This window comes from Triturus cristatus, chromosome 4_2 (assembly GCF_964204655.1).
Source record: "Triturus cristatus chromosome 4_2, aTriCri1.1, whole genome shotgun sequence".
In the NCBI taxonomy this organism is placed as follows: domain Eukaryota; kingdom Metazoa; phylum Chordata; class Amphibia; order Caudata; family Salamandridae; genus Triturus; species Triturus cristatus.
In genome coordinates this window covers 763,865,602-763,883,785 of record NC_140586.1, presented here as the reverse complement: position 1 = coordinate 763,883,785, position 18,184 = coordinate 763,865,602, and the positions used below count along the sequence as shown (strand labels likewise).

At 44.3% G+C, this 18,184-nt stretch overlaps 1 protein-coding gene across 4 annotated transcripts in view; it reads left to right on the top strand.

Annotated features, from left to right (window-relative positions):
* LOC146835006 (sodium/glucose cotransporter 4-like) overlaps positions 1–18,184 on the top strand; it is a 736,053-nt gene that overhangs the window by 73,490 nt on the left and 644,379 nt on the right. Inside the window, exons 2-6 of one of the 4 annotated variants that reach the window (XM_085602668.1) lie at positions 3,286–3,386; positions 3,500–3,574; positions 3,906–4,022; positions 4,183–4,288; positions 9,556–9,772. In XM_085602668.1, the coding sequence (XP_085458794.1) occupies positions 9,644–9,772 (129 nt within the window). In that variant the 5' untranslated portion in view covers positions 3,286–3,386; positions 3,500–3,574; positions 3,906–4,022; positions 4,183–4,288; positions 9,556–9,643. The remainder of the gene's footprint in view (positions 1–3,285; positions 3,387–3,499; positions 3,575–3,905; positions 4,023–4,182; positions 4,289–9,555; positions 9,773–18,184) is intronic. The other 3 variants (XM_085602669.1, XM_085602666.1, XM_085602670.1) reach the window with 3 other exon arrangements.

Genomic DNA, 18,184 nt, shown 5'->3' with positions numbered 1-18,184 from the left:
ACAGTTTCCCCCAGGAAGACCAATAATATTGAGGGTGGGCTTACCCACCAAAAAGTTATCTGAGTATGTGGATCTGAAGTTACAAAAATATGTCCTGGGCCTTCCCTCTTACATTAGAGATAGCAAGGACATTTTAGTTAAACTTAAGGATTTCGAATGGTCGGAGGAACTGGTTTTTGTCACGGTTGACGTGGAAAGCTTATATACTTGCATAGATAGGAAGTATGGCATTATGGCGGTCCGCTCCTTCTTGGATAGGGAGAATGCGGAACTTTATGCCCATAAGGAAATGATTGTTCAAATCATTGACCTTATACTTTTGAATAACTTTTTCCTGTCTGACCACCGCTGGTTCCAGCAGATCAATTGGGCAGCAATGGGCTCCAGGTTTGCTCCCTCTGAAACCTGCCTCTTTATGGGGTGGTATGAGAGGGAGCATGCCTGGGCCAGATGTGCCTCCCCCTGGACCAAATACTTCATGTACTGGGGGAGGTACATCGATGATGTGATATGTCTGTGGTCAGGGTCTATTGAACAATTGGAACAGTACTTTGCCCATTTGAATAGCAATTCTTTCAATGTCAAGTTTACCATGTCCCACAACAGGGAAAGTATCAACTTTCTGGACATAAGATTCTATATAGAACATGGTACCATTCAGAGTACTCTATACTGGAAGGAGACATCATGAAATTCTGTCTTACATGTGTCAAGCGCGCATGCAAGTTCTGTCATTAAGAACATACCCATTGGCAAACTAACCCGTGTCAGGAGGAATTGCAGTGATCAAGCCAGTTTCCGCACAAATGTTATTTAGACCAAAACAAGATTCCACAAACGTGGCTATGATGCTAAAGTCTTGGACAAGGCTGAGGCTAGAATTTGTCAGATTGACAGGGACACTACCTTATGTGACAAACAACTATCAGGTAGATCATGACAGGATGTAATTAAAGCAAGGTTCATTACACAATACACCGTGTACAGTAATAAAATCTTCAATGTGTTTCACAAGAATTAGCACCTACTCGCTGTGATCCCAAGATTAAAAGAACAGGTAGGGAACTCTCCTTTAATCACCTACAGGAGGAACATATCTTTAGGGAACCAGCTATGTCCGAGTTATGTAACAACGACTCCCAGAAGTGGTACTTGGCTCCCTACGGCACCAAAAGGTTTTTACACCTGTGGCACTTGTAATTTTGTGCCATGAGGAGGAACAAGACGCTATCTTTCTCCTATAACAACGATAGAACCTATGTCATTGATCAGTTTAGCAATTGTAGTACAACACATGTCGTCTATGTCCTTGGATGCGAGTGTGAACAAATCTACGTGGGCAGTACGATACACCCTTTGAAACTTTACATCCAGGAATATCGCAGGGCGATAATTGGGAGAGATTCCAGATATCCCATTACTGAGCATTATAACATCACACACCCAGGTGATCATACATTTTGGTTTCACGCCAAAGAACAGGTCCCCCACTAATAAGAGGGGTGGCAACAGGGAATTGCGTTTGAGACAGACTGAGTCGAAATGGATCTGTTGTTTGCAATCCATACAGTTTGGTCACCACACCGATGATGAAATGCATCCTTTTCTGTGAGTGTGTATGCATGTACTCTTTAGATTTGCTGAATTGGACATGATGGCTACTGAAAGATGTAGACCTACGGAGTAATATACACGGTGTTATGTATATATGATCTTCTATAAACCTGCCATCTATTCTATGCTGTATTACTTCTTCTGTTCATTTAAGATCTTGAGGATAATAAGCAGGCACTTGTAAACATGTTGTTTACAAACTGTACTTATGACTTACCGATGTATATATGATCTTCTATGTACCTGCCAATTATCCTATGCTGTATTGCTTCTTCTGCTCATTTAAGATCTTGAGGATAACAAGCAGTCACCTGTAAACATGTTGTTTACAAACTGTATTTATGACTTACTAAGGCCGTGCTAAGCAATTCTTTGACACCTGTACCAATTGTAGACATAATTTGTCTAATTCTGTCCTTGAGACAAAGCAGAAGGACATTATTTTAAACCTCAAATTGATTATGAATGGTGGCGTTGGAAGCATTAACAACTGTGTCTGATCCGGCATATTGGTAACCACTCCCCTTTTTTATGTATAGTTCATGCCACTCTAAAGAAGCGCCTTCTTCACTTATGCAGCTGTATGGAGCACTTGATATAATGGTCGTACGTCTTTTCAGCACTTTTTGACATTTAAAGATGGCGACTATGGAGCATGCGCAGTATGGAGCATGTGCAGTATGGAGAATACGAATATGAGATGTCACAATTTCAGGCACAGATTATAAACGGTTTGGGTTGGCTAAGGTTCTGGAATGGAATGTTGCATTTAACCACATTCTTTGATACTTTGCAAATGCAGCTACACTGGCAATTTCGTTATTATATGTCACTCTAAGATGGCGCTAGTATGTGTTACGGAGAATGAATGCTCCCAAACAACTATCGACCGCGTTTTATGTCATACACGGATGACGTACCCTGTTCTCGATGCGTTTAAAAATGCCGGGAATTTTCAAGGATGGTTTCCCTAAACTACGGACTCGGGTGTACTGCTATCCGTCACTATACCAATCGCTTTCGGTAAGTGTTCTGGGGGGGCTGTAAACTTGCTGAAATGGTGTCACTCGAGACTGGCTGTTAATCGAGATGGGGAACGCTGTATATTCATGTTAACTGGAATATGTGGAACGTGACTCACTTTTTTTAATTTGGGGGTGATACGAGTCAACAGTGGAGGTGGTTCGTAGGTTGGGGCTAGTCGAAGATCGGGCTACATGCATGGTCTGTAGTATGATGGTACATGTCTCATTGAAATACCATGCCCCCCCTTTTTTGGAATCTAGCGCCCCTTATATACATATATAAAAAAAAAAATTAATGAGAATTCTGCTTTTTCATTCCACAAACCTAAGCGGATTATCACTTTGTTGTATTGGGTATTATTTTATGCGTCAATATAATGAATGGACAAATGGAAGGCAGACCCTGGGGCCTGTGTCCAGGATTAAAACTTGGCTAGTTTGTATGTTTACTGGGTACGGTACGCTCATGCAGTGGGATATTGCGAACTCCTGGTCTCTATGGAGGGATTTGGGGTAGGGCAGGCTGACCTTATATAAGGGTTCTAATTATTGTAGTTGGGCCTGTAATATTTATCAATCAGAACATGCTCTGGGACTTACCAACGGATGCTGTTTGGACAATTAACTATGATCTATTGTATTTCAGATTACCGCGTCTGGGGTGGATTCTGACTCCATTCGCCGACGGGTGACACTGGTAGTCAAATGTTACTACCTTCTGATTTTCTGCAATTACTCTTTGCTCAGGTGGGATTTTTTAGATTACACTAGCAGGTTTTAAGGTATCTATTTCTTATATGATTGTTAGACTAGATATTATCTTAATATATTTTCACTGGGATTCTGTGTACTTTTTTTAGATTTCTTTGGACAAAAGCTTTTTATATATCAACTTGTATATTCCGGCGAGTGTGACATTCTAACTGCGATTCCAAGTAAGCAGTCGTGTCCGGGGATGCTATTAATCATGTTGCAAAATGTGTTGGTATTTTAATCATGAAGCAATGATTGATGACTATTGGGTCCTATTAGATATATTGTAACGGGGGCCTGACCACCTGCGCCCACCACCCCCCTTGTCTCCTAGTTACCCACAACTTGCTCTGGATTGTTGTGGGGTGGTGTGATAATGAGATCACAGTCAGCAATAAGTGGAACTACCATGAGGGGTTTATTGTATCCTCTGATCTGATAGGCCATGGTAATGTACCATCTGGTCAGATCTGAACTGTGCTATTCACGTTTCATATATTATGTTTCTTTTAGATTTTCGTGTCGGGAATCCTCGGCTTACATAACTACGTGGTACTCCGTTTTGATATTTATGAGGGGGTCACTGGATGTGACTGACACTGATTGGAATGCCATACTGATACCTTAGAGGTGAGTTGCGTATAACTTATGTGACCCCATCTATATAAATGTAATAAGACTTCTTGTGAGCAATGAACACCCTGTTTGTGGCCATCCCCAAGTTTTTTTATTTTTTTTTCTGAAACATCAGTCATTTATATGTATATTTATCTCTTTATGTTGTCTGTAGGGACACTCACCTGCTCCGGCCGAGATTTGATTTCCTACTTACAATATCTGGGCTGGCCTTTTCCTTGATTCTGAAAGTGGGACCTGTTTGGTACAGAAGTCTCTTGGTGAGGATTTTGTTAATTATATTTGAATATAGCATGATGATGTCCTGATCGAAGGGCGTGTGCCCTTAACAAATTGATATGGTTTCCTTTTTTCTCCCCTTGTTTTTCCTTCCCCATGTCTATATGTTTTATATTATATATATATGTGTGTGCACGTGCACGATTTTTAATGTATATGTATATTTGTATGGTTGTTAGATGGATCATTTTATACAATTATCAACAAAATGTGTTGATCTCTATGTTGTCAATATTTGTGTGTTACGATGTTCTATGTATTTTAAATGTGGCTATTTATGTATTGTTCTATGCTGTTTTCAGCCCTGATGAAGTTCCTATTAAAGGAACAAAACGCGTTGGCTGCTGTCCTGTTGTCTTAACCCAATGAAGAATAAAGATTTTTGAATAGAACATATTGGCTGTTGTGACTCCATCCCTGGTGCTGCCTCCACTCTTTTTCATTAAGACAAAATTAATATTCATGTGGTATAAACCACAAGTGGCTAGACTTTGTAGATGTAGATTATATTCTCTACGCGTGTTTCAGCATGCCACACGCCTTCTTCAGGAGGAGCCACATAAATATCTGTATGAAAGAGATCATATGACGTAACAAAAAACATATGGCAATGAGGTACACTGAGTCTGGGTAAAGACATAGGCTGTACAATATAGATGCATACAGTGAACTCCACTTGTAACAAAGATGTTACCTAAAGAGAAAAAGAAATAAAGAAAACAACCCATGCATAAAGTATGGATGGAAAAGAGAAGAGAATACCCAAAAACTCTACACCCAATCAAGTGATTTAAAAGCACAAGAGCAGGGCTCATAGTATACATTTCAGAAATGATGAATCCTGTTAAGAGACCCTGCAGTGTAAGTGCAACTTACCAAAAGGATCAATGGAAGCTTGACACAAATTGTGAATCTTTAAAAGATGAGCAATTCTGTAAAGGAAACCGGCCAATGGGGACTGTAAGCATAATCAAATTGAAGAAAAAATAGTAATAGTCAGGTATATTCAGGTAATTACCTGTTAGAGAACTTACGTCCACAAAATGTGTAGACAACTGTAGATATTGAATGATGAAAGGTCAATAAAGGGATCTAAAGAACATGGAAATAACCATCTATTACAAATTTTACATAGAGATAAACTCTGAGGAATTATTTTAGAGTCTGATAGACAAAAGTTCACCTGAAAATAATTATACCAGTCTCAGAGTAGGAGAACAGTGATACTGAGATGACGCTTGAGCCCAAGACATCAAACCAGCAGGACTTCGGGAAAAGGAGAGAATGGCAGCCCCCTTCACAGGTATCTGCAAGAGGCGAAATAATACATTGTGGTAGTCCTTAATTCAATATTTTACTAAATGTGGTTTAAGATTGCATGTATCAAAGATGAAAATACCTTTAACTCTGTAATGTAGGTCTTGACATATTGGCACTGAATAACTGAGTGATGGAGTAGTCACGGGAAAAAGCTGATTATCAGTATCGTTTATCTAAAATAAAGAAAATAACGAAGCATGGTAGTTTTAAAAAGAAGAAAATGCCTAAAGAGGTAAAACGGGAAGTTAGTTGTCAAAAGGCTTTTAACACCCTGAAAGAGCAAATGTGCTCAGCACCCAATCGCAAAACTCCACATTAGTGTAGACGATTCATTCTGCAGACTGATGCCTCCGAGCAACGGATAGGAGCGGTCCTATCCCAAGCTAACGATGATGGCCTTGACCAGGCAGTTGCTTTTATAAGCAGGATGTTAGTTCCCTAGGAACAGCCATGGAGTGCCATTGAAAGGGAAGCATTTGCTGTGGTTTGGTCCCTGAAGAAGCTGAGACCCTACCTGTTTGGTTCTCACTCCGTTATTCAAACCAAAAACAGACCTCTCAGATGTCTCATGCAGATGAAAGGTGAGAACCCAAAACTTTTAAGGTGATCCATATTCCTACAGGGAATTGACTTTACAGTGGAGCATCAATCTGAGACTGACCATGCCAATGCAGATGGATTTCCAGGTTCTTCCACTTATACAATGAAGACTCTCTTGGGAAAGGTTAGTCTCATCCTCTTTCATTTGGGGGGTTGTGTAGTGCCTCTTTTGACATGGTTACCACCCACTTTTTGCCTGGTATCTGATACAACTTGATGGGAAGTGTGCTGGGTTCCTGCTAACCAGGTCTCCAGCACCAATGTTCTTTCCCTAAACTGTATGTTTGTCCTACAGTTGCCACCCCTTTAGGTTCCTTGTAAGTCCCTAGTAAGTGATACCTAGGTCCTTAACAGCTTCAGCAAGAATTGCACCACCCTAAGGGACCCCTCACCAAGCTCATGCAAACTGCCATTGCAGCTTGAGTGTCTTGGTGCAGAGGAAACTGAAGAGTCGACATGGCACACAATCCTGTTTGCCATGCCAGCAAAGCACTGCATGTGGTATAGGTAAGTCACCACTGCGGCAGGCCTTAAATCCTGAAGGCAGGGTGCACCATACCAATGAGTGGGCACATCTGCCGGAGTGGATGTGGAGATGATGTGTCCCTCTTAGATATTACGAGTGCACAGGGAAGCCATAAGGAGAACAAGGGCTGGATGTTCGTGATTATGAGTTCCCCAGATACATGTTTGGTTCACTGTACCCCGAGGTGCTTGGTACCAAACAGTTCTTAATAAACCCACACTGAGGCCAGTGCTGGTTGTATTAATAGATGCACCTAGGGAGCACCTTAGAGGTGCCCTCTGAAAAACTAACAACTTAGTGTGCTGACTTAATGGTTTCGACCAGCCAGCCACCATAGTTCGGTTTCTGACCTCCTGAGGTGAGAGCCTTCGGTCTCGGAGGCCAGGAACAAAGCCTGCTCTGGGCAGAGGTGTTCACACCTCCTCCAAGCAGGATGGGCATTCCAGGGCAGTAAGCTTCAAAAGCCCTACCACCTTTGATATGCAACAACAGGCCTCTCCAAATAGTGGAGAAGCCACTCCACCTGTCCTGACCCCACTTTTTGGAAGCAAGCCAGGAAAAACAAATAAGGAAAATTTGGAGGTGTGTCCACATTCAGCCAGCATCATCCCTAGGGCTGGCCAGCTGATGGGGACCCCACTAGTCAGATTACTCCATATTGGTTTGGATGGGATTGGCAGTATAGGGTTATGACCTCTTCCCACAGGAAGTAGTCATATACAGGGTGTAGACACACAAAAGGTAGTGAGCCCATTGGCTACTACCTGTCACTAACTGTAAATGCCCCTAAACTGAGTATTCAGATATTACCCCTGAATCCAAGAACTCAAGATTCAACAGATCAAGAGAAGGACAAAGAAGAGTCACTGCCTGACCCTGCCGTCCTCACCCCTTTCTTGACAATTGCTACAGAGTGACTTGTCCTGCAAGCGGGAGAACTAACAAAGCCTTGGGAAGCCTGGTAGCACTTTGATAACTACCAAAGGTCTCCCTTGGAGTAGAGGAGCTACTCCCCTTCAGTCTGCAGACTCCGACAAGAAGAGTCTGGTACACTGCCTTGCGGCTCCCTGGCCCAACCAGTGCTGGAGATGACTAGGAGTAGTAATCATGCTCTGAAGGGCCAATCTGTTTCCCTACCAAGTGTGAAGAAACCAGGACCAACCCAAGCCGTGCGGTACCAACCCCCGGGGTACCGGACGTTCTGCATCAAACACCAACAGTGAGAGTCCACTAAGGATTCTCACTGCACCAGGACGAAGCAGCCATCGATGGACATCAGTATCACTGACACCCACTTCGATAATGGCCCAGCTGCCTTGATTTCTCCTCTTTCAGCTGTTGGTCCCTGATCGAGAGGTGCATTTTTTGCACACCAGCCCAGCCGACCTAACCACTCTACACCCAAGCTGCCCAGTCTGGGTTATGACAAACCGGCTGTGCCTCCTTGCTCCAAGACCCCTTGCGACCTAATCCTCCATTTGGGAACCCACACTCTTGTCTACAAGTCTCCCTGTGCAGCCCTGTTTTTGGGTGGCCCCTTTCACCACAGTGTGGCAGCTACCAGCCTCATCAGCATCATACTCCCGGTGGAACCCGGGAGGTTCACAAATAACTGCTGGTAGTCCTTTGGACCTTGGCCCACTACAACTCCTCCCATATGATTGCATTGTGCGTAAAAGCGCTCAGGTTTGAACACTTTACTTACCTGTGATTATTGATTTCGAAAACTGTACTTACCTTTGAACGAAGTTCTTGTTTCTAAAAAATATATCAAAAGAAGTGTTATTTTTCTCATTTGGTCTCAAATTGATTCTTTGAGTGTGTGTGTCATGTTATTGCCTCTGTGAGTACAACAAACGCTTAGCACTACCCTCTGATAAGCCTAACTGCCTGCACACACTACCACACAAGAGAGAGTTAGCATTATCTACTTTAGACTCTGTAAACCAACCGGGGACCCACTGGACTCTGCACAGTGTACTTCGTTTTAGTACACTATATAGAGAGCCAGCTTCCTACACATCCCATTCTGATTCGGTATTTGGAATAGGATGACTTAAACGCCCAAATCGCAATTTTTGTTTAATACATACCAAAATGCATTTTTAAGGCCCTTTTAGCCCATTGCCCACTTGCCTGAGTGTATCAGACAATGGAGGTGCACAAAATGTGTTGCGCTACTTTTGGCATGAGGGAGAATTCATGCACCTGTCTTGTGGGAATTGGACAGAGTACTAATTCAGTGACAGCGGTAGAGCAACCTGATTGGATGAGACTGTGTACAAACTATAACAGGACTAAATTGAGACTGAACCAGGGTCCTCCAACCATTACACAGCCATCTATTAGACTCGGGCATGAATTACATAGTCAGCAATCACACATTTTCACACAAAAAAGCAGTTTGCTTTTCTTCTTTTCCAGACAGGTTTCCCTTCCCCCACCCCTTCCCGGATGACCCGCCCCTCGAAGAGAAGCAAACGTCCCACCGGAGCAGTCCACACATTATTATCTGAGCTACCTATGTTTGGGAGGACCCACCCGCCTCTCTGTGCACGCAACAGTGCTCTGAAATGCAATCCGCTACCTCTGGCTTTACTTTGTATTAATAAGTTCATACGGGAGGCTCTGTGTGAACTGTGCAGGAACTCACAGCCAGCTGTAGTTCATGCCAAACCGCGCATTCACTTCTGATTGGAAACACGCCTAATGAATCCACCTTCTCGGTCTCTGAACCTAAGTAATTACTCCAATTAGCATTGATTGTTTTGTTACTTGATGATTATTTTTTTTCTTGGGCAGGAATCGGTTAATAATTAGAAGAAGTCTGCGAAGAAGTACATCAAAGTCCACCCGGGAAGGCACCTCCGCTCACAGTTCGCTCGCAGCCATGGAGCGCACCACCACAGCGCCCGATGTCCCGCCCGGCGGCACCGGTGTGGAGAAGAAGACGCTAGGTACTCCGGACATCATCGTGGTTGTGGCGTATTTCGTCTTTGTTCTGGTCGTTGGGATATGGGTAAGTCCACAGTTACGTTGCATTTGTCAAAGTCCAGTTGATCACATTTGGAACGGTCCAAACAGAGCCCGTGGGGCTGACCACTGTCACCCCCTCTGCCCTCAGCATATATATGCAGGGGTCACCCAACCTGTCAGGCACAACGGGGAGGCTCAGATTATTAACCCAGCAATGTCTCCAACACCGGAACGGCAGGTAGACGGTGGGGAGATTCAGCTGACTAGGAACTCGGCACCTAACAATGTATTTTAGGTCTTAAGTGTTTTACGCTGCACTCTTCACTACTGGACCCTCAAACTCCTGTCTTGGACCCTCAAACTCCTGTCTTGGTGGTTTGTTCCAGCTCCTGACGTCATAGAATTGTTTTTTCAGAGCCAACCTCTCTGTAACTGCACGGGCACCCTGTAGGAAACACCTACCTGGTAAAACCGAAAGGAAGTGCACAGAGCTGTTGGTCCCCCAGTCTACTGCACGCATCTGTGAACAGAGGACACTAAAGAACGACAGCAGTTTACCCTCTGGTTGAGAAGATACAGTATAATCTTACGGGGTGCTTGCGGGGATGGTGGAATACCATCCCCACAAGCACCCCGGGGCCATTTTGATCAAGTAGTAAACATTTATTTAAACACACCTAATCCTTATTAACGAATACAAACTTTTCCACGAAAAGGGATTTTGGAATGTTCACATGCACATAATTCACCACGTTTCTCATTTAAGAAAATCAGATGCAAATGAAATATTAATTAAATTGTCAAATCAAATTAAATATAACTTTATTCGATTTACTAAGCCATCAAAGGCATCAACATAACATCTCATACATAATTAAAATCAACCATTTAGCAATTAAAAACTGTATACCTCATTTTACAATATCATATCCTAGGCATGCACAACTGACGCCCCTGCCACGCGGCTCTCATAGGCATCAATTTAACAGTACTAAAAACTGCAATAAAAACAAACAGCCCCTAAAAGAAGAACCCGCCCTACAGGGTAATATCCTTCTTCCTTATTTTCTCAACTTGCATAAACATTTCCCAATAGAGAAACAGGTATGACGAGAATTCAATTGCTGTAAAAACAACAAAGACAGCCTACATTGTACGCAAAGTACATGTCTTAAAAAACGTTATTATATATCTTTTTCTAATCACAGCAAAAGAATCACAGAAAAAAGCAGGTGAAGTGTACATTGCTCTGAAAAGTTGTAACTTGAGAAGGAAGATAATTGCCAATAGAAAATATTATCATAGTCAAAAGTCTGTACATAATGAATAGTGTTCAGCCTAAATCCAGTCCATAAAAGCCTATGGCAAGCATTCTATACCACCTTAAGACAGGGCTGTAGACCTGAGACTGTTAATAGAGGACCGTGACCTACCACATTACGTGATTCTCTTAATTCCCTCTCGCCTGTTCTCACCTTGCAGATCACAGCAGTGAGGTCCCTTTTAGTTATATCGCTCATGGACACTGGATTCCCAAACACTCCAGGCATGCTGACACTCCTACATAATCTCCTATTAAATTTCATGCAGGGGATTTGTAGTGCTTCATCTTGGACCAAGCAATCACTTACAATCTTTCTATTCAATAAAGCCACCTCTTTAATCCACACAGCTCTCCACAGCTGGAGGGGAGCTGCATGCATTTTAGTATTGCTTACTCCACGTTTCAAATACAATTAGAACAACTTTGGGGAACTGCAAGCATCAATTCCAAGCACCTCCTTATCAGTTTGTGCGATCAAATCCACGTTTGAACACCCCCAGATGCCAGCTCCAAAGTTACTTCTGTAGATAGTAATCAGCTCTTTGAGTGGCTTTGTGCCCAACCTAAACACAAACATAAAAATGGCAAATTTGCTTTATCTAGGTATAATAACCATCTATTCTCCAACAAAGGTTTCCTGTTATTATGTGCTCTGAGAAGCAGACCTAGATAGGATAGTGTATTGGTAGGCAGCATCTTATTGGCATTCAAAAGTGAGCACCAGCTCGTTTCTTTCCCACTCCACTATACGTAGTGAATGATTTAAATATGTTTACTTTCAGACCCATTTGTTCATAAAAAGGGGAAAAGAATCCATTAAAAACCAGAGAGGGTTTCCTGTCTGCGCCATCAGAACTGCATCATGTGCAGAAAGTAGGGTCAGAAGGGGACGTATTCCTACCTGCAGAATGTCTTGAGCTCTTTTCACCAAACATCTTTCTACCATGTTAATATACAGTGTAAGCAGAAAAGGCACAAGGATGCACCCTTGCCTAGCACCTTTTCTAACATTAAACTATTCTGCACATTCACCTTGCCTGCCCTGGCCTTAGTCACACCATGCAGTTGTCCACCCCATGTCTAACAAAAGCCCCAATCAATTTACGAAGTCGAAAGTGGATGAGAGGTCTGTGAATGCCATATATAAAGGCGCATGTTTCTTTACGGACGCTGTGCTGTACATCACAAATAATGGTATTTTCCTCTGCCCACCCTTTCAACCTTGCTCACATTTTTAAGGGTTGAATCCAGCAAAGAAATGAGTCTACAACAACTAGGCTCGGATTTATCCCCCTTTTTAAAAATCGGCATAGTTACCGAGTGTAAGAAAATGGGTTACTGATTGAGAGAAGTGAAACCTTTCTCGTGCAGCAACCATAATTCCACACAGGGTAAAGTCACAAGTAACCCTAAATTAACCTGCGCTCAATCCTCGGGTAGCTTGACACAGATCAGTCAGACTTAATCCAGAGCAATCTTGAAAGTATTTGGGCAACACTTCAAATAGTAACACAGTGAAAACACACCACAAAATGATCCGACAAAAGTATTAGACAAAAAGAGTCATTTTTAATAAATTAAACATGACCAAAACAACAAAATTCCAATTAGTAGAACCGGAGATGTTACATTTTAAAGACTTTTAGTGAAAATACTGCCAAAAGGCCTAAAGCGCTAACTGGAGATATCTGGTTGCGCCGGACTGGTACCAAGTCCCAAGTTCAGGTTGACGGTGATGAAGTACAGGCCGGATACAGGGAACCAGTTAGGCCCACTGAACAGAGTGCCTTACATCTAGGGGTGGGCGAAAAATGTCACTCCGCCAGTGCAATTGGCGGAGTTTTGGTCGTGTAACATGGAGTTTGGGCCAAATTCCACCAAGCGCGCATGGCTGAGTTTTTTTTCACACATTGCGCACCAACGGTAAGTTGGCGAGCGCAAGTGAGATTTGGCATCCCCTAGTGCGGTTTTCAATTGCAAGGAGGGCACCCAGCGAGATTTCCCCAACACAGGCTGTCATGGGCGATCGTGACCATTCACAATAAGAAAGCTGCCACTCAAGTAGAAAATTTACTCGAGCGGCAACAAAATCAACTCGAGAACCTACACCCGCTGGCACTCTGTGTCATGCAGTTTGTGCTGATTTTTCAGCGTATAATGAGCTTCTGTCACTAAAAGTCAGCGTGAGCAGCACAGCATGACTAATTCTGCCCATTTGAGAAATTCCGTGGAATCTTGCAGAGTTTTCATGTAACTCCGGGGAGTTCTGCAGAGTGAAACTCTGTGACTTCCACTCACTCTACAGAAATTCTGGTTTGAGGAGGATTGTGAGGATTCACATTGAGATTCATCGTGCAGCCAAAGCAATACGTCGGTTCCGAGATGAAGCGAGGCTGGGGTGCAAAGTCCTGCATCGTCATTGAGGATCCCATCATCCAGGGCTTGCACTGTAAAGTCCAGAGTCAAGGATGAGCAGTGAGTCAGTGTGATGCATCGATTCCGAAGAGATGTGAGGTTGCACTATGGAGTCCATGCCTTTAATGAGGGATGCGAGGGCCTGAGCCGAGGATGTGCTGTGAAGATGTTGGCCTGCCAGGCGACCCATACAGTAGCGGTGATGCATCGCTTCTGCTCGGGGTTGCGCCGCGCAGCAGAGGAGATGTATCAGTTCTGCTGGATCCACTAATGCTGGTACAACACATTAGGCCCACTTCTAAGGATCCAGAACTGGGGTGGTACTAGTTAGCAGGGTAGACTTACAGATGGCACAGCTCAGATGCTGGGTCAAGGTGTTTAGAACTTTGTCCCTGGGGCTTAAGTCAGGAGGCCAGCCAACAAGCCCTTCTAGTCACTCTGGGGTTCTAGGTTCAAGACAAGTAGGTCCAGTCCTTCTCACCCAGGCAAAAGAGTAGCTGGTCAGCACAGCAAGGCAGCAGCACAGCAAAGCAGCAGTCCAGAAGAGTAGCAGTCCTTCAGCAGCACAGCAGTCCTTCTTGTCCAGAAGTGTACTCAAGTAGTGATATCTGAGGTCCACTATTTATACCTAGTTGTGCCTTTGAAGTGGATGAAAAGCTTCTAGAGGGTTCTCTTTGAAGTCTTATGGCATCTTTTCTCCCCTGTCCTGTCTCCAGACTAACTATCAGGGGTATGCAGCCCTTTGAGTGGAGGTAGGACGCAGCTAGTTCATGTGTAAGTAGGGTTGTGACTAGGCCTGGGTGGTAAATTCCGTTCCGCGGAGAACGCAGAATTGCCAAAAATTCCCCATTTGCGGAATTTTTTGCTTGTTCTCGCTTTCAAAATACGTGTTCGCGAGATATTTCCCCCCGAGCATGCAAACAGTGTTCGCGAACAGGAAAAAAGCATTGTGAACGAGCGGATCAAGCGGAATTTATGCGTGCTCGCAGAGATTTTTTACCATTTCGCGGAGCTTTGCGTAGCGCCACTACGCAAATTCTGCCCACCCCTAGTTGTGAAAACACGTGTCCGTGAATTTACGATGTACGTATGGAATCCCAGAGGGGATGAAAGGTAAGGGTTTATAGGTCACTTGCTGTCCAATTATGTCATCGCCTTAAGTATCCTACACGTATTGACCTGTCCCAGTGGAGAGTATTTTTTTTTTGTATACTTCAGGTTAAAACAAATCAAAACACTTTACTTGGGGAGGTGCACATGCTAAATATTTGCTGCATACCAATTTCCACACATCATTGTCCATGCGCTATATAGCAGTGGCGGCTCCTCGTGGGAGTGCTGTGGGGCGGTGGAGCTGGACGGGGGGAGGAGAGGGTGGAGGTTAGTAAATTCCGGCTTACGGCCGAACTTAGTTGAGTATATAATTAAATAAATAAAACAAATTACATTGCACGCGCTGCATCGCCGATTGGCGTTGTAGCGTGCGCAATGTAATTAGTTTTATTTATTTAATTATTTACTTAACTAAGTTTGGTCGTAAGCCGGAGTTTACTACCCCCCATGCTGCACCTCCCCCGCCCCGCCTCACTGCCCCGCAGCACTCCCACGAGGAGCCGCCACTGTTTTTATAGTTATATCAGTAATGCTTCCTGTCAGTGCAAATTTTGTGCCATATCTATGGAGAAGTGCTGTCTGTAAATGACAATGTGCTACCACACCATGCTTCACTAAAATGTTAAAGCAGTGTGCTCGAAAATGCACCATTATACACATTCCACACCATTACCTGTTACCAGTCTCCTGCTGAATGTATGTGGAGAATTTGCTACACGTGTTCTGTGTGTAGCACATGGATTTGGCAATCCTATTGACTTCATGATGTAACATTGATGGCAGTACCCTCACTCTGAAAATTGTTGCAGCGCCACTGGTCCCTTCCCCTCCACAAATCAGAATATGCAACAAGGTTTATGTATTATAAGTTTATGCAGTCTGACATTAGTCTCACCAGGTGTCATGCTTTGTTGCTCACCCTCTGGCCAAATGTATCTCTTTTTCTAGGGTAGTACATTGGTATCTACTTCATTGCCAATCCTCAATAGATGGAGCGCAAGCTGACCTCCATATGCGAGCAATGTCTCTTTTCTCATTCAAGCAGCACAAACCTGGTAAAGTGCGGCTAGCTCTAAGTACTCTACTCCGCTGGATGACTAAGAAGGCCTATTTTCAGTGTGAGAGAGATGGGTCTATTCATTATTGCGATTAGTATGCGTTCAATATGTGACCAAAATGGACCTATAATGCACCTATAATCCTTTATCATGTCTCTCAGGAGTAAAAAATGCATTCTGCAGGTAATTGAATTGGATGAGACAAAGGCGGGCCGTGGTATTAATTTGAGTGGGCCACATTTGCCTCTCTTCAATAATTATCATCCAGGGGCCCTAGGTATGCCAAGAATTACACAACCCCAGAAAATGGTCTAGCATGATAGTTACATGAGAGCAATAATACCTGAAGATTTAGTGGCTTCGAATAATCTTCACTCTCAAGTTAGCTTCTAATGTTTTATACTGAGGTAGGATTGTAAATTGGGGTTGACTACTGTGAGAAGGTGGCCTGAAATATGCTGTCCACTAGTTCTAGTGGGCACCTTGTATCAGTCAGAACAACCCCTTATGGTGAATGGTTAAAGACAACCTTTATTGAAAGCTATCCTAGTGGTAGCTATGGAGAGCAGCCTTCAGGCTAAGTCTTGATGGAATGTAAAGCAGCTTGTTTTACCAGTCTATAATCTCTTGAATGATCAATTGAAAAGACAACCACACCAGGTATATATTCAAAATATATGTATTTAAGATAAAACACACCCCTCTTGTCTCTTTATGAGACTGGAGTTCGAAGTACTTAGTTTACAAGTCAGCAATTATCAGTAATAGCACAAATACACGTTTGGGCCCTAGGGGCGTACCAAACCATATAACAAAAAAGTGGTATAAGAACCAGGACTGGGATAGGCACAAGGCCTAGAGCCTGTAGAATCGTTGGGACCCCAAGGAAACACCCACGGTAGTGACACAGGGGACCCACGGGGACTGTATTCAGTTTGTAAACACAACCGCGGGTTCCCGTTATCTTCTATGGGCAATGTCGCGGTTGGAAATTTAAAGATTAGGGACACCTCCAATCGAGTCAGGACCAAACCCTTTTGGACTTAAGAAGTTCTAGGGCCAGCACCTATGGGAGCACCGGAGTACTCGAGTTACCTCACCCAGGGAAGCCGGGTGCATAGGTGTCTTTTGGTGTCGGGTCGCGTCGTCGATTTCAATGTAAGCCTGCAAAGAACTGCTGCTGCCGTGAAGAGGAGAAGTGTCCGAAGAGATCCAAGCCTGGATCTTGGATGGAAGGAACCTGAAAGCAGAGGGGACAGAGTCTGGGTCACTTGCCAGTGACCGAGGGCAGGATGGACCAATGCAAACAGATGTCGGGTGCTTCAGGTGAGTTGATGGGTGTCTTGACTCTTCAGCCACGAGGTCCAGGAGGCGTCAATGAAGTCCACGAGCCAGATTCAAGCTGTCCCATAAAGTCTGTCGAGTACTGCGGTGTCGGCGACCAGAATGGACCCAACAAGCCTTGGCAACGTCAAGTTACTGGAATTCAGAGAAACAACTGCGGTGCAGACCAGCTAAGTCTGAGGGACTCACCCAGCGAGGGTAAGTCAGGGCATGTCTGGAGCAACGAGGAATGCCCAATTAGAAAAGGAGTTGCCTTCTTGGGGACCTGCTAGCCAACGAGCTAGTGATTGCGAAGGAGCCTCAAGCGGTCGCACTTGGAGCTGGCCCACGGGTCACTCGTGGAGTGGAGGCCAACAATCTTCGGTGCAGGAGGTGCTCAAGGCTGGGGTTACTCAGAGCCCAAAGCACAACTTCAAAGAGGACCAGGAAGATAGTGTTGCTGCAAAAGATCACGGTGTCCAGGGGTCACGGTTCCACGTCACCCACGATAGCCACGGGCCTCAGCTGTGCTGGGAACTCAGGGTAGCCTCGGGGAAGTCTGAAAATCTACCTCTGGTGATGCAAAGGCTTCAGCGTCCGGCAGCAGCTTCAGCGATGCAGACCGGTCAGTTGCTTCTTTGGTGCCTGCCAAGCAGGGAAGTCACTCCTTGACCCCAAGGGAGATTTCTTCAGTCTTCAAGTCTTCTAGTCAGGATAGAACATAGAAGATCCAGGATATATGATGCAGAGTTTCATCCAGGGTAATCTAAAGTCCTAGGGACTGGATTCCTATACTTATAGTAAGTTTAGGAGATGGACTAACTCTAAGGCCCCACCTATGGGTGGGCCTGGAAAGAGGGGTGGTTACACCCATTTCCCTCGTCCAGTTTCGCACCAGAGCAGGGGCAGGTATCCCCTGCAACCGGTTTGAACTGGGCTATGCATAGTGACAGCAAACGTGCCCTCAGTGCAGGACTTCAAAGCACTAGAGAGTGCTCCCGCCCAGCCCCAATACACATCTGCCTGTCTGGGGAGGTGGTCACACCTACCTTCGACAGGAAACCCGTGTCTGTGGCACAGGCATCCATTTTGTGATGCCAGGGTTCAGGAAAGTCCTACCTGGTTTGACCAGTGTGAACATGTCTTTCCCTCTAGAAGGGTGGAGTGCTACCCCTGCTGCCAGAACTGGCGGGCGGGGGGGGTAGTGTTCCAAAGCGTTTGA